The following is an 11,429-nucleotide window of genomic DNA, read 5'->3' as shown; positions in this document are numbered from 1 at the left end:
GGGGGCTAAAGTCTGAAACCCACCTAGCCACCCACACAGCAGACCCCATTGTGTTTCCTCCTGGTAAATGTACAGTATGATTATTTGATTGACTGCTGCCACCTGATGCTGAGAAAATGCTCTGGGTTCATACTAGGGATTGTTGATTCTATTAAAAGAAACCTGGATGGAGTTTATTTGTCACTGAAGCATTTTCTGCAGATGTTTCTACTACAGAGATGTTCAGTCAGTTAGGTGTAAAGATGTGCCGAATAGGTCACCATCACTTAGGGTCAGGGAAAAGCGACCCCCAGACACATAATTAACACAGCTGACTGATTAATTACCTACTGAAAAATCTGGCTAACAAACCATCCGTCCAGTTAGATCTTTATTTTCAGGCTCAGCCTTACTGAATATTTTCGTTTAAAGAAAACTACTGCACTGTTTTTCTTTCTAGAAAGGAAAAATATTGGCCGACGCGTTATCCCATTGGAATTAATCACAATGCAGTTCACATTACAACATGCAAAGTAACATGTGTAATGCAGCCTGACGTGAAGAAGTTAGTAGTAACGCTACAAAAGGAACGAGTTATGAATAGTTCCAATGCATTATGAGTATAGTGGTTCGCTGAGAACACTGTATTATGAATAGACCTCTCCAACCTCTCTGGGGCTCATTTAATCAAGATATTTGAGAACTGATCCCTGCAGTTTGTTTCATGGGGTTGGAAGTGAACCCACCTTTGAAGATTCACTGTGAGGCTTGGGGTCAATGACTTTAAGCCTTTAAAGATAACTCCCAGCCCTCTAGAGCAAATCTAAGAACCTCTTGCCTCCTACCTTATATGTCTTTAGGGAGAGAGGTGACTGGAGTTGTCACGCAGCTGTTGAGGGTTCACGGTGTTTTCCACGGCATACTGTATGGAAAACTCTCCTCACCTTTTTGAAGAACTCTAACCTGCATGGGCTTAGGTTTACTGGCACAGGCCAAACTTCAACCCAGGCTGTTGCATTTGTGCTGAACATTTTCCACAGCTGTAACTGCGAGGCAGAATCCTGGAGGCAAACTAACTCAGGCCCTTCTGAGCTGGTGGCTCACTACATATCTAGGGGCGTCACTGATTTTATCAGATATCTTTCTTACCCTTTTGTAACATTGGGTCAATCGCTCCCTAACCACAGATTTCAGTGTCTCCATACCCCATTTGGGCAATACCAAGTACCAGCAGCTGGAATTGAACAAACAGTAAGGGCAACACTTTCTACAGCAACACCAGAAAGAGACAGGCAGGGGATCTCTTGTAAATATTTCATTAAGCAGTGAAACACAGAAAGATGTTGTCTGAAAACAGATTCATTTTTCTGAACAGACAATAAGGTAGGGAAATAGTCATCTTAATCCCCGGTAATTATTGCTGTGATAGAATGTCCCCAAAACACACTTTCTCCATGTAGCCCCTTGAATAAGAAGTTTCTGCAGCATGTGTGTGGGGGGAGGAGAAGATAGGTGTTTAGGGCCAAATTCTGCCCTCAGATGCATGTACATAGCTCCCACTGATCACATGTCTGTCTGATGGGAAAATTTAGAATGCTAGTGTGTCATCTCAGTGAGATAGGTCTAGTGCTTTATAACATGAGGTGAAGCATGTGAATTTTCAGGCCAAGTAATTTTGGGGTTCTTTCTAAAGTTATTAGGCAAAAATCAGACTTAGGCTAGAATATTGGTTAATCATAGGCCCCCATTTTGCAATGTGATGGACATGGGTGGAGCCCTCTGCACCTGCATGGCACCCTGCTGAATTGGACTCTGTGTGATTGCTACTGTCTGCTCACATGCATCCCACAGCAGGGATCAAATGCATCCCTGAGAACTTCTTCTACTTGTGTATATTAATTCCTACCATGAGGAGACCCATCATCTCAATGGGAGTACTCACAGTAGCAAGCAGTACATCTAGTAGAAAGTGTTTGCCTTGCTGTGTCTATAGCTATGGAGCTGTGGCTCCATAATACATTGTTTTTCTGTAAATCTGTGGTCCCAGGGAATCTGGAAATGGCATACCCCTGCTAGCTAGCTGTTTGACTTAACCATGGAATTAGACCAACACTCAGAAAACAAATGGGTTAGACAGAGCCCAGTTCTCTCACAACTTCATGCATGACACACCCATTGAAGAGTTTGAGTTTTTATTGGTAGGTTTCTGAAGGAAAAAAAAAAAGGAACAACTAGAATGGCTCCCAAGGAGGGTGACTTGTGGGAGTTTCATGCACAGAGCAGCTACAGAATCAGGCCATTAGCTGATGGCTTGTTTGTTTGTTTTTTAAACTATGAACAACCGTTCATGGATATCCTATTTCTCTGAGAGCTTTCAGCACTGGTTCTTACCAAAGTTAAACACAGATATTCAGAGGTTCATGCGCCTTTCAATGCATGTATAATTTTCATGTGAATTCTCATGCAGAGACTTTACGCATAAGTACATGGGTAAAATTTCATGACAAGATTTATCTCCTTTAAGACAATTGCTGTTGGTTCGTCCCCCCCCCTTCCTTTGCTAATTATATCTTATAAGTCCCTCACTATCTAAATCCAGACTTTAACATTTCGTTACCTACATTCTGTAGTCAGACGTTGCAAAGATATCTAACACATGTTATAAAAGTTATTACTATGGTACTATATATAAACAGCTTTGCATAAGAGAATAGAAGTCTGCCATATTTAGAAAATGCAGGTGCTATGTAAGCCCCTTTTTGAAAGAAAGAACTTAGTTCAGTTTCCTTTGAAGAACCAGAGACTTGAAACTGAAAACTTTATTAATGCCATTGTCTCCTTGTATCAGCAGGTTCCAGAGAGATTCCTGGAAGTGGCTCAGATCACGTTACGAGAGTTTTTCAATGCCATTATCGCAGGCAAAGATGTTGATCCTTCCTGGAAGAAGGCCATATACAAGGTCATCTGTAAACTGGACAGTGAGGTCCCTGAGATTTTCAAATCCCCAAACTGCCTACAAGAGCTTCTTCATGAGTAGAGAGTTCAAAAACTATTTATGAATGTATGAGAAGTAGCAGTCCCCTTTTGATGCCCAAGTTGTGTGTGTGTTTATTTTAATTTCCTATATAGGTATATCATATACATATATATGTGTATGAAATCAGACTATAGGGGGCTTTTTTTTTTGGTCAGTTACAAGGGGGAATAGTTATTTTACTTCACCCTTCAGTTTACTTTTGCCCAAGACCCTTAACATTTGGAGAATAAATGGGGTTAATTTTCAGGGAGAAGAATTTTGAAGTGTATAAAAGCCTGTCTTAGCAAGTTAGGGCATTATGTTTAAAAATGCTTTGTCAGATTTATTGCTTGCTGCAAAGTGGCATTTTGTCTGAGTGAGACTCATGTCACGGCACAATATTACAAACAATGAAGTTTATATTATGTTTATACTGCTAAAGGTCTGAACTCTGTGAAGTTACTTCATAAGCTTAGAGCATTATTTTATTTTATTTTATTTTGCTTTTTAACAAATAAGGTAGATTTTGTTTCCTATTTCTAAAAACTACAAAGATCCATTTTAGGTTTTCACTCCAAAAAGTGATACCCCAAAAAGGCAAACACTATTCTTCAAGCTTTCCCTTACAGGAATAACATATACCCTGCCCCAGTAATTAACATGCAAGGTAATTTTTTTTTATTGAGGCAAAGCAATTTTGCACAAAACAGATACTATTCTTGCAGGGGGAAGCCAGTAATTCATGCACAATATTGTATCAACCACACTAATTTTATAATATGGTCAGCTTATTAAAACGGAAGCATTTCACTCTCCATAAAGTAAAAACAAAACCTTTCATCATTCTATATTGCTGTGTCTTAGTCATATTTTAATTGGCTCTTAGCTCTTGACATTTATTCTTTGCACAGTTTTTTTTTCCAGGCATAAAAAGATTGCTGCCTATATTTGATAGTTAATATTTTGCCCTGAAAAGCAATGTTTTGAATTACCTTTATATAGCAAAAGAAAGCGTTTTAGCCCAAATCTGCTGAGGCAAAAAGGCCCTTTGTTTGTAGCTGTAAAATATAATCAATCTTTACCTAGTCACAAGTATAAAAATAACATTTTTATAAAAATCCAGTTAACCATACACAAAATTTACAGTAGTGTACTGTTGGCTACGCAGAGTTAAGATAGCCAAATTTAATTTTTGCATTACAGTTAAGTGCATCATCAAAAACAAATCTGTCTGATCAGAGTGCCACACTTGTGTTCTAAAGCAGAAGATGGTGTTGACCAAAATACGAGTACAGTGTAAAGTATACGAAAGTTTTGGATTCATCTGAATGATATGTCACAATGTGTGAACATAAGGCAAGAAAGCTAGCTGCTAGTTTTTGTGCTTTCTTCAGTGGTTCTCCTTTTTATTTTCACATTTTCAAAAACGTATAGTGTCCAATAGTTTGGGGTTGTTGTTTTTTTTTAAAGATGCTATGGCACTAGGTATTTGTTATTTTTTCTGTCATCTTTTGCACAGATGCAGTAAGAATTTATTGTTATTTTGAATTCTATTTTCCCCTTAGGTAATTTGATACAAATCTAGAGAAAGTTACAAAATAGCCAGTAATATTTAGACCATCTAGGACATCAATATTTTATTTCTTTAACTTTATTTTAAAATTGCATTTTGACTTTGGAGAGTGAAAGTTTACCCGTGTGACTAAAGAGCTGACCTGATCATTGCAATTTCACTTCATTTACAAATACTGCTGATAGACAGAAATGTATGAAAGCAATTATTGTCAGCACAAAGCCTTAAAAACCTGCTGACTTCAAATTAAACAGCACAATCCTGCGATGCCCTGTCATTATTTTCAAGTACTGGCAGTATCTGTGGAGTATAGGCAATGCAGACAATAGCATGGGATGAAGTGCCAACATTTTCACTATGCATTAGAAGCAAAACAAATCTTCTTGATCTTAAACTCCCTGTGAGTACCTAATACTGTAGGCATCCATACAGTAGACAGCATGTGTCATTCTTTTATTTTGTGCATGATTTGGTAACCATTACACTTCGTAAAGATGTAAATGCAATCAATTCCAAGTAAGAAAGAAGGAAAATTGTGTTCATGCACTTTTTTTTTCTTTTTTATTGTTATGGGAGGAAGTGGCATAAAATGCTCAAGTTCTAAGACAATTAGTTCTTCACTGGCAACCCATCAAATACAAAATATAACACTGCATTGCCTCCTGGACATAAAAAAGTAAAGCCATACTTTAGTCATACTGCATGGACACATTACTAGATACCATCTTGATCTGTGATATAACCATTACTTTTATTATATTATATTATTATTATTTTATTATATTATTTGGCTCCAATGTGATTCTAATAATCTAAATGAGTGAAACTGTGTACTCAACACTAGATGTTGTTGCATTTATTTATTTATTTATAAATAGCATAATCTCAATAGTAAATGAGGCATAGGAATTAAGAGTAGAAATTTCATTTTAAAGAGAGGAAAAAATCAGTTTTTTGACCTGGAAAAAAAAATTGGATCATTGCAGTTATGGTGATTTTACTGCATTATAGCCATATTGCCTTTGTGCCTCCCGATGCATTTAAAAATATAAAGATAAATATATGGCATAACTCTTACTAAATTGTAAATAGAAATCAGAATCTTTCAAACAATCTCAATACTGTTTACTTAAAAACAATGGCTAAAAGGCAGGAGGCTAGTTTTGTTGTAACAAAAAAAGTTTACGTAGGGAAAGAATTTAAAAATCCATGTAGAAATCCCATGTTGCCATTCATTTACTGCTAATTCAGATTTATTTCTGCATATAAACTTGAGGTTGTAGTCTGTGCCTAGACCTTAAATGCACCAGCGGAAGGATTAAAAAAATCCTTCAAAATACCAGTTTTTTCCCCACAAGTACAATTGTTCTTGTGCCTTCTGTGGCTTACAATTTTCATCTTTTAAACATTATTTTTCAATTACTACAGCTGCAATAAACACTAGATTTTTTTTTCCGGCTGTTTGACATAATGTTGATAGCTATGCATATTTTGTGTCTTTTTAAAAAATTTAAAAAAAAAATACAAAACAAAGCAGGAGAATACGTTTTTGAAGAAGAGAATTTTTAGAACAGTTTGATAATGCAAATTATTTTTTTCTCAATTGTTTGAGCAGCATTCAAGTTTTGAAAATTCTTGTAGAAGCCAATTTTTTGTAAATGTGGTGCAAATCTTGTGTTTTCTTAGCATATTGAAAAGTAGTATAGAAGCAATATTTCATACGCAGTATCTATGTGTATAGATACACACACACATATACATACATGGAGACATTACATAGATATGTTTGTATGTATATACACACATAAAATATGCGTATGAAGTGAAAAGCTTACCTTTTTCCTATCTAGATTAAGAACCTATTTTAGACATTTGTTATGTTTTGTGAAAAGAATGTTCTATTTGAAATTACAAAACATTTAATTCTTACTGTATCTCTGGTTGTTTAATGGGAACGTTTCACACTAAATGGTAAACATGTGGAAGATGTTAGAATGTAGTAATTATTTAAGGAAGTGTTCACCCATGTATTCCTGAGGTTTGCTTTGTGCCTCTGAGTATTATTTAATTAAAAGTGTTTTAAGTTTGCAGAATCTTTGTTACTGTACCAGGTATGTGGGTGAACATCGAAAACTGAGGGGAACTTTTATAAAGCAATGTAAATATTCAATCTTATGGTTATTCTTGCATAAAGACATAAGATTTTAATAACTACATTCTGAAAACATCTGCTGAAATTTATAAGAAACACTACAGTAACTGTATAGATAGTTGAAAGCATTCTTGAATATCCAGCTCTCTACTTTTAAATGATAAGTCTCTTTCATCAGATGTCAAGGGCATAGGTGATACAGTTTCTGTACAATTACACAATTTTTTTCTATGTACATGAAGTCATTTAATAGCAAAATGTTTTTTCCACAGGTTAATATTAACTAAGAAATAAGGGTGAAGATTTTGTGGCTTTAAAGATAGGATTTTCACCAGCAGCATTGAAAGATATATATATATATATATATAGAAAAAAATGGAAAGTGGTTTACAAAACCCCCAAAATGAGCACTGTACATGAGAAGTGAAAGCAAAAATTATATTTGCCATGTGTATTATATAGAAATCATTGGTGTTAATAGTGCAAATGTTTCCTTCTGGTACCAACTATGTGTTTGAAAATTCCAATAAGCATTGTTTTCAAAAAGCTCCCCTTAAGGAATGTAACTGGTTTATATGAGTAAGCAGTTACTGTATTGCACTTAAATGTTCTGTTGAAGGAAATGCAATTTTGTTTTCTGTAGAACTGTTGGTTGTAAACCATCTATAAACTGAAGCTGAAAATGCTCATATTTAGAGCTGGGATGAAAACTGGTGTTTAACCTTTGCATCTTCTTAGGAATATCTTCTTTAATGTATGAAAGGTGGTGGCACTGTGACTTTTTAGTCTCTTCATCTGAGCCACAATCACCTCTCTCCTTTAAGCAGCCACCTTCAGAAATGCACAATTGTACTAGGATATGTAGAAGCAAATCTAGAAGAAACAACAAGTTTATATTTTACCTAAAACCCATCCTTGCTGCAAATTTTAAAATGCATTAAAGAACTGCTCAAGTGGGGAAAAAACCCAACAACAAATACTATAACAAGAATTTGTTATTTTTCATGTAATATGAAATCAGGAGTCAGAAAAATGCATCTTAAGTTGGTTTTACTGCTGCCCAGAAGAGTCAAAGGTTAAGGTTTAAACTGATATTGTCCCAGCCATTACTCATATGTATATAGTTACAAAAGTGACAAAACACTGCCTTTATATTATTTAGCAATATGTTGTAAATAGCATTATTAAGCTCTTTTTTGTAATAAAGACCCTTTAATTTGAAGATAGAACAATAACTGAACTGATAAAGTCGATTTTTGATTTTTTTTAAAATTTTATTTTTTAGCTAGAGGCAATTTCAACTGTGGATTTTTTGTTGTTGTCTATTGTTCTGAAGACTTTGCATAATTTATTGGTTTAATTTATCCTAATTTATTTGATGAAGGTGTACAATTTTGTATTACCAAGGATGTACTGTAATATTAATTGATGATATGATAAAAACAATAAGACTCCCCTGTCCATATGGAAAAAAAAGTGCAGTAGACAATTGATTGAGAAAAAGTTACAATTCTAGCTTGGCAGCTACTAAATTAAAAAGAAAAGAAACAGGAAAAAAAATTGGGGGGGGATTTTATTTTGTGTGTTTTAAGCTTTTGTATACTCTCCAGACTTTTACCTTTTTGCTTTGTACCACTTAAAGGATACAGTAGTTCAATTGCCTTGTGTGCCTTCCATCTTCTCTAAACTGAATGTATGTGCAGTATATATGCAAGCTTGTGCAAAATAAAATATAAATTACAAGCTCATTGCCATTGTTTATATTTCTTTCTAAAAATATTTCTTTATTAAGTCCCATAACAAAATGTGAATCACTGGAATCAATTTACTGTGAGAGATTGCAATCCCACTTACGGTTACTCTCCCCCACCACCGCCACAATTTGGAATTATGTGTTAATGAAACCTGCCACCTATCTTACAAAACTAATATATATTTCCTGTGGCATTTGGGGTGCCTACAGTAAACAGCTATAGTCTGTTCCTACAACTTGCTGCTGTTATAATGGCACCTTAGGCCCGGATCCTGTAAACATGTATGCACATTCTTAACTTTAAGCACGTAAGTCATATTCATGTACTTAAACACAAAGAAACCCTATAAATTCTTCATCCCACAAACAGTTATGCACCTGTTTACCTTTAAATTCTCCATTATAATTAAAAACAAACATAGCAAATGCCATATTGGCTCAAACCAATGATCCAGCTAATCTGATATACTATTGGCCAAGATGTAAAACCTCCATAATGCATGTAATTTTGCAATATATCACACAGGTCATGTCCTAAAGCACTAGAACTGACAGCCCTTTAGACCAGTTTTATCTAGAATAATATCAGAAGCTATTTTTATTCATGATAGCATTTAATCATTTCCCCAGTGTATTTGCTTCATCAATGTCCTGTGACAGTGAGTTCCACAAGTTATATGTTGCATAAAGAAATATTTCCTTTGACATTGTTTATGTTTGCTCCTTTTATGTAATCAACTTTCCCCTTGTTTTTATACCATCATAAAAGAAGCAGCACCCACATGGCAGCCTCTATCATTTTATCATTATTTTAAATATCTCTGTTAGGTATCCTCCTTTCCAAACTAAGTAGTCCTCAACATGTTATGCTGTCCTTATGCAAATCAATTCCTTACATGTTATACCTCTAATCATTTTAATTGTTCTTCTCTACACCTTGACTATTTCTGATGTTGGTTTTGATTAGCTGGTTGTTTTGTTTTGTTTTTTTAAGATGAGAAAAACAATGTAGCAATCAAGGTAGGAATGTATCATTGGTTTACATTAAAATACTTCTGTATTCTTTTATTTCCCTATCTTAAGTGAGTTGAGCATCTGATTAGCCTTGAACTGACATACATGGGCTTTTATAGGGTAGTCTATTTTCAGCATGCAGTCACTGAAGTTTTTTCTTTTAAAGGAGAATTGTCTTGTAAATATGTTTTCATCTAAGACCATTTCTTCTCAGATTTTTGAGTGATACAGCCTTTAGAGACCACAGCAATGATCTGAGGACAGTATGTAGCCTATAGCTTGTATTCAAACTACCAAATGAGTACTTCATCTCTCCACCTGTAATTAAAAGTGTGGGTCTTTGAGAGCTCTGTGGTACAGTGTAATCATACTGTGGGTGAAAACCACACCTGGGATAATATCCATTAAAGGCAATGGAATTGCATCCATAAGCCAACAGTGATTTCGGTCTGAGATGTTCTCCTTTTACCTGTACTGCAAATAAATTCGCTGGTGGTTCTCTTTTCACTCCCCATTTAGACACATTACAAACCCACCATACCACTGGTCAGGAATTGTGCTGCTCAGGACTATTTCTTAGGAAACTGGCTGACACATGGGAATTTGCTAATTTTCTGGGTTATCTGGGGGGCTGTCAACACCAGGCCATGGATGATGGAGGTCTGAGAAGATTAACAGGAGGGTTGTGCTGAGACTCTAACCTCATCCACTTCAGAAAGCCTCCACCTTCAAACCTGTGCTCCTAGCAGAGTGGGTTCAGAATGGCCATAAAGTCCAGGAGGAAGCTGCTATGGGACCCCAAAATAGCTAAATGCTGGGAGGGGTAGCTAAGGAATAAGAGCAGGCAAGCAAGGAGAGAGTGGCTAGCCATCTGCTCAGCCAAGGGCAGAGCAGGGGCTTATGGAAGAAACGAAAATTATGTGGGACAGCTTGTTTTGAAGGGGGGGAGGAGGGAGAGTTTACTAGCTCAAAGAGAGTGGCATGTCTTGTGTTGAGGCTGGCATTTGGGGGAGATAGCCCTCAGGTACCAAGAGAGGGTACATCAGGGTCCCAAGAGCTAAGGTGCATTGGCAGAGCTGTATGCATAGTGGCTGCCTCCACTCAGTCTGTCTGTAGACAGTGCAGTTAGCCCCTCACAATTCTGTCATGACATTTCCCCCAAAAAATAAATCTATTCTTTGAAATGCAAAACACTGTTTCTCATTTTACCCTGCATTTGGAAGTGCAAAGAGGTTCAAACTCAGAGCATTGGGTACCCCAGAGCATTGGGGACATTCAGATCTAGACTGGAACTTTGCAACTAGCCCCTATCTTAATAAGCAGCCAAGACAAACTCCCCTGGCGCCAAATGCCCCGGACGTTTGGAGAAGTTCAGTGCCATGCTTTGCAGCTCTATTTGGAAGTTCCTCAGCGCTGCTATGTGGATTTTTCCAATTAGGTAAATGTACCCCACACACACACTTTGCAAACACAATGAAGGACTGAATTGGCTGTAACCAATGCAGATAGAACAGTCTCTCTCTGTCATTGATAATAACACTGAGACCTAATAGGTCTTCCCCATCACTAGTTTCTACAAGACAGAATGCAGAATGATGCACTGTGGTTTGTGCATGCAGGGGTTAATTGCTCTCATTCTCTTGGTCTCTACCCCTATTTATGCCCAGCCTAGGCTGTGCCAATACAATTTCCATGGAGATGATCATTCTGAGTCTTCCCTTGCTGTTAAGAGAAACAGCGAATTGACTGTTGAGTTGCTGATCTATTACCATCCTTTGGAAAGGAAGGGAAATAAATAAGTCACGCCTCAGGATGAGTTGCAGCATTTCCCCCAAACAAAAGGATCTGATTCAATGCAGATTACATTTTTTTTTCCTTTAAAGCTCAAAGGATGTACCATATATGAGAATACAGCACAGACCAAAAGAGAAAATAAGATACA

The 11,429-nt window shown here is 36.4% G+C and overlaps 1 protein-coding gene across 1 annotated transcript in view; it reads left to right on the top strand.

Moving 5' to 3' along the window:
* The window catches only part of PROX1 (prospero homeobox 1), a 53,722-nt gene extending 45,256 nt beyond the window's left edge, over nt 1-8,466 (top strand). Inside the window, exon 5 of the mRNA XM_073338923.1 lies at nt 2,831-8,466. Within this exon, the coding sequence (XP_073195024.1) occupies nt 2,831-3,016 (186 nt within the window). The 3' untranslated portion in view covers nt 3,017-8,466. The remainder of the gene's footprint in view (nt 1-2,830) is intronic.
* The last annotated feature ends 2,963 nt before the right edge of the window (nt 8,467-11,429 follow it).

The sequence above is a fragment of the Lepidochelys kempii genome, chromosome 3 (assembly GCF_965140265.1).
Source record: "Lepidochelys kempii isolate rLepKem1 chromosome 3, rLepKem1.hap2, whole genome shotgun sequence".
In the NCBI taxonomy this organism is placed as follows: domain Eukaryota; kingdom Metazoa; phylum Chordata; order Testudines; family Cheloniidae; genus Lepidochelys; species Lepidochelys kempii.
This window is presented reverse-complemented; position numbering and strand designations above follow the sequence as displayed.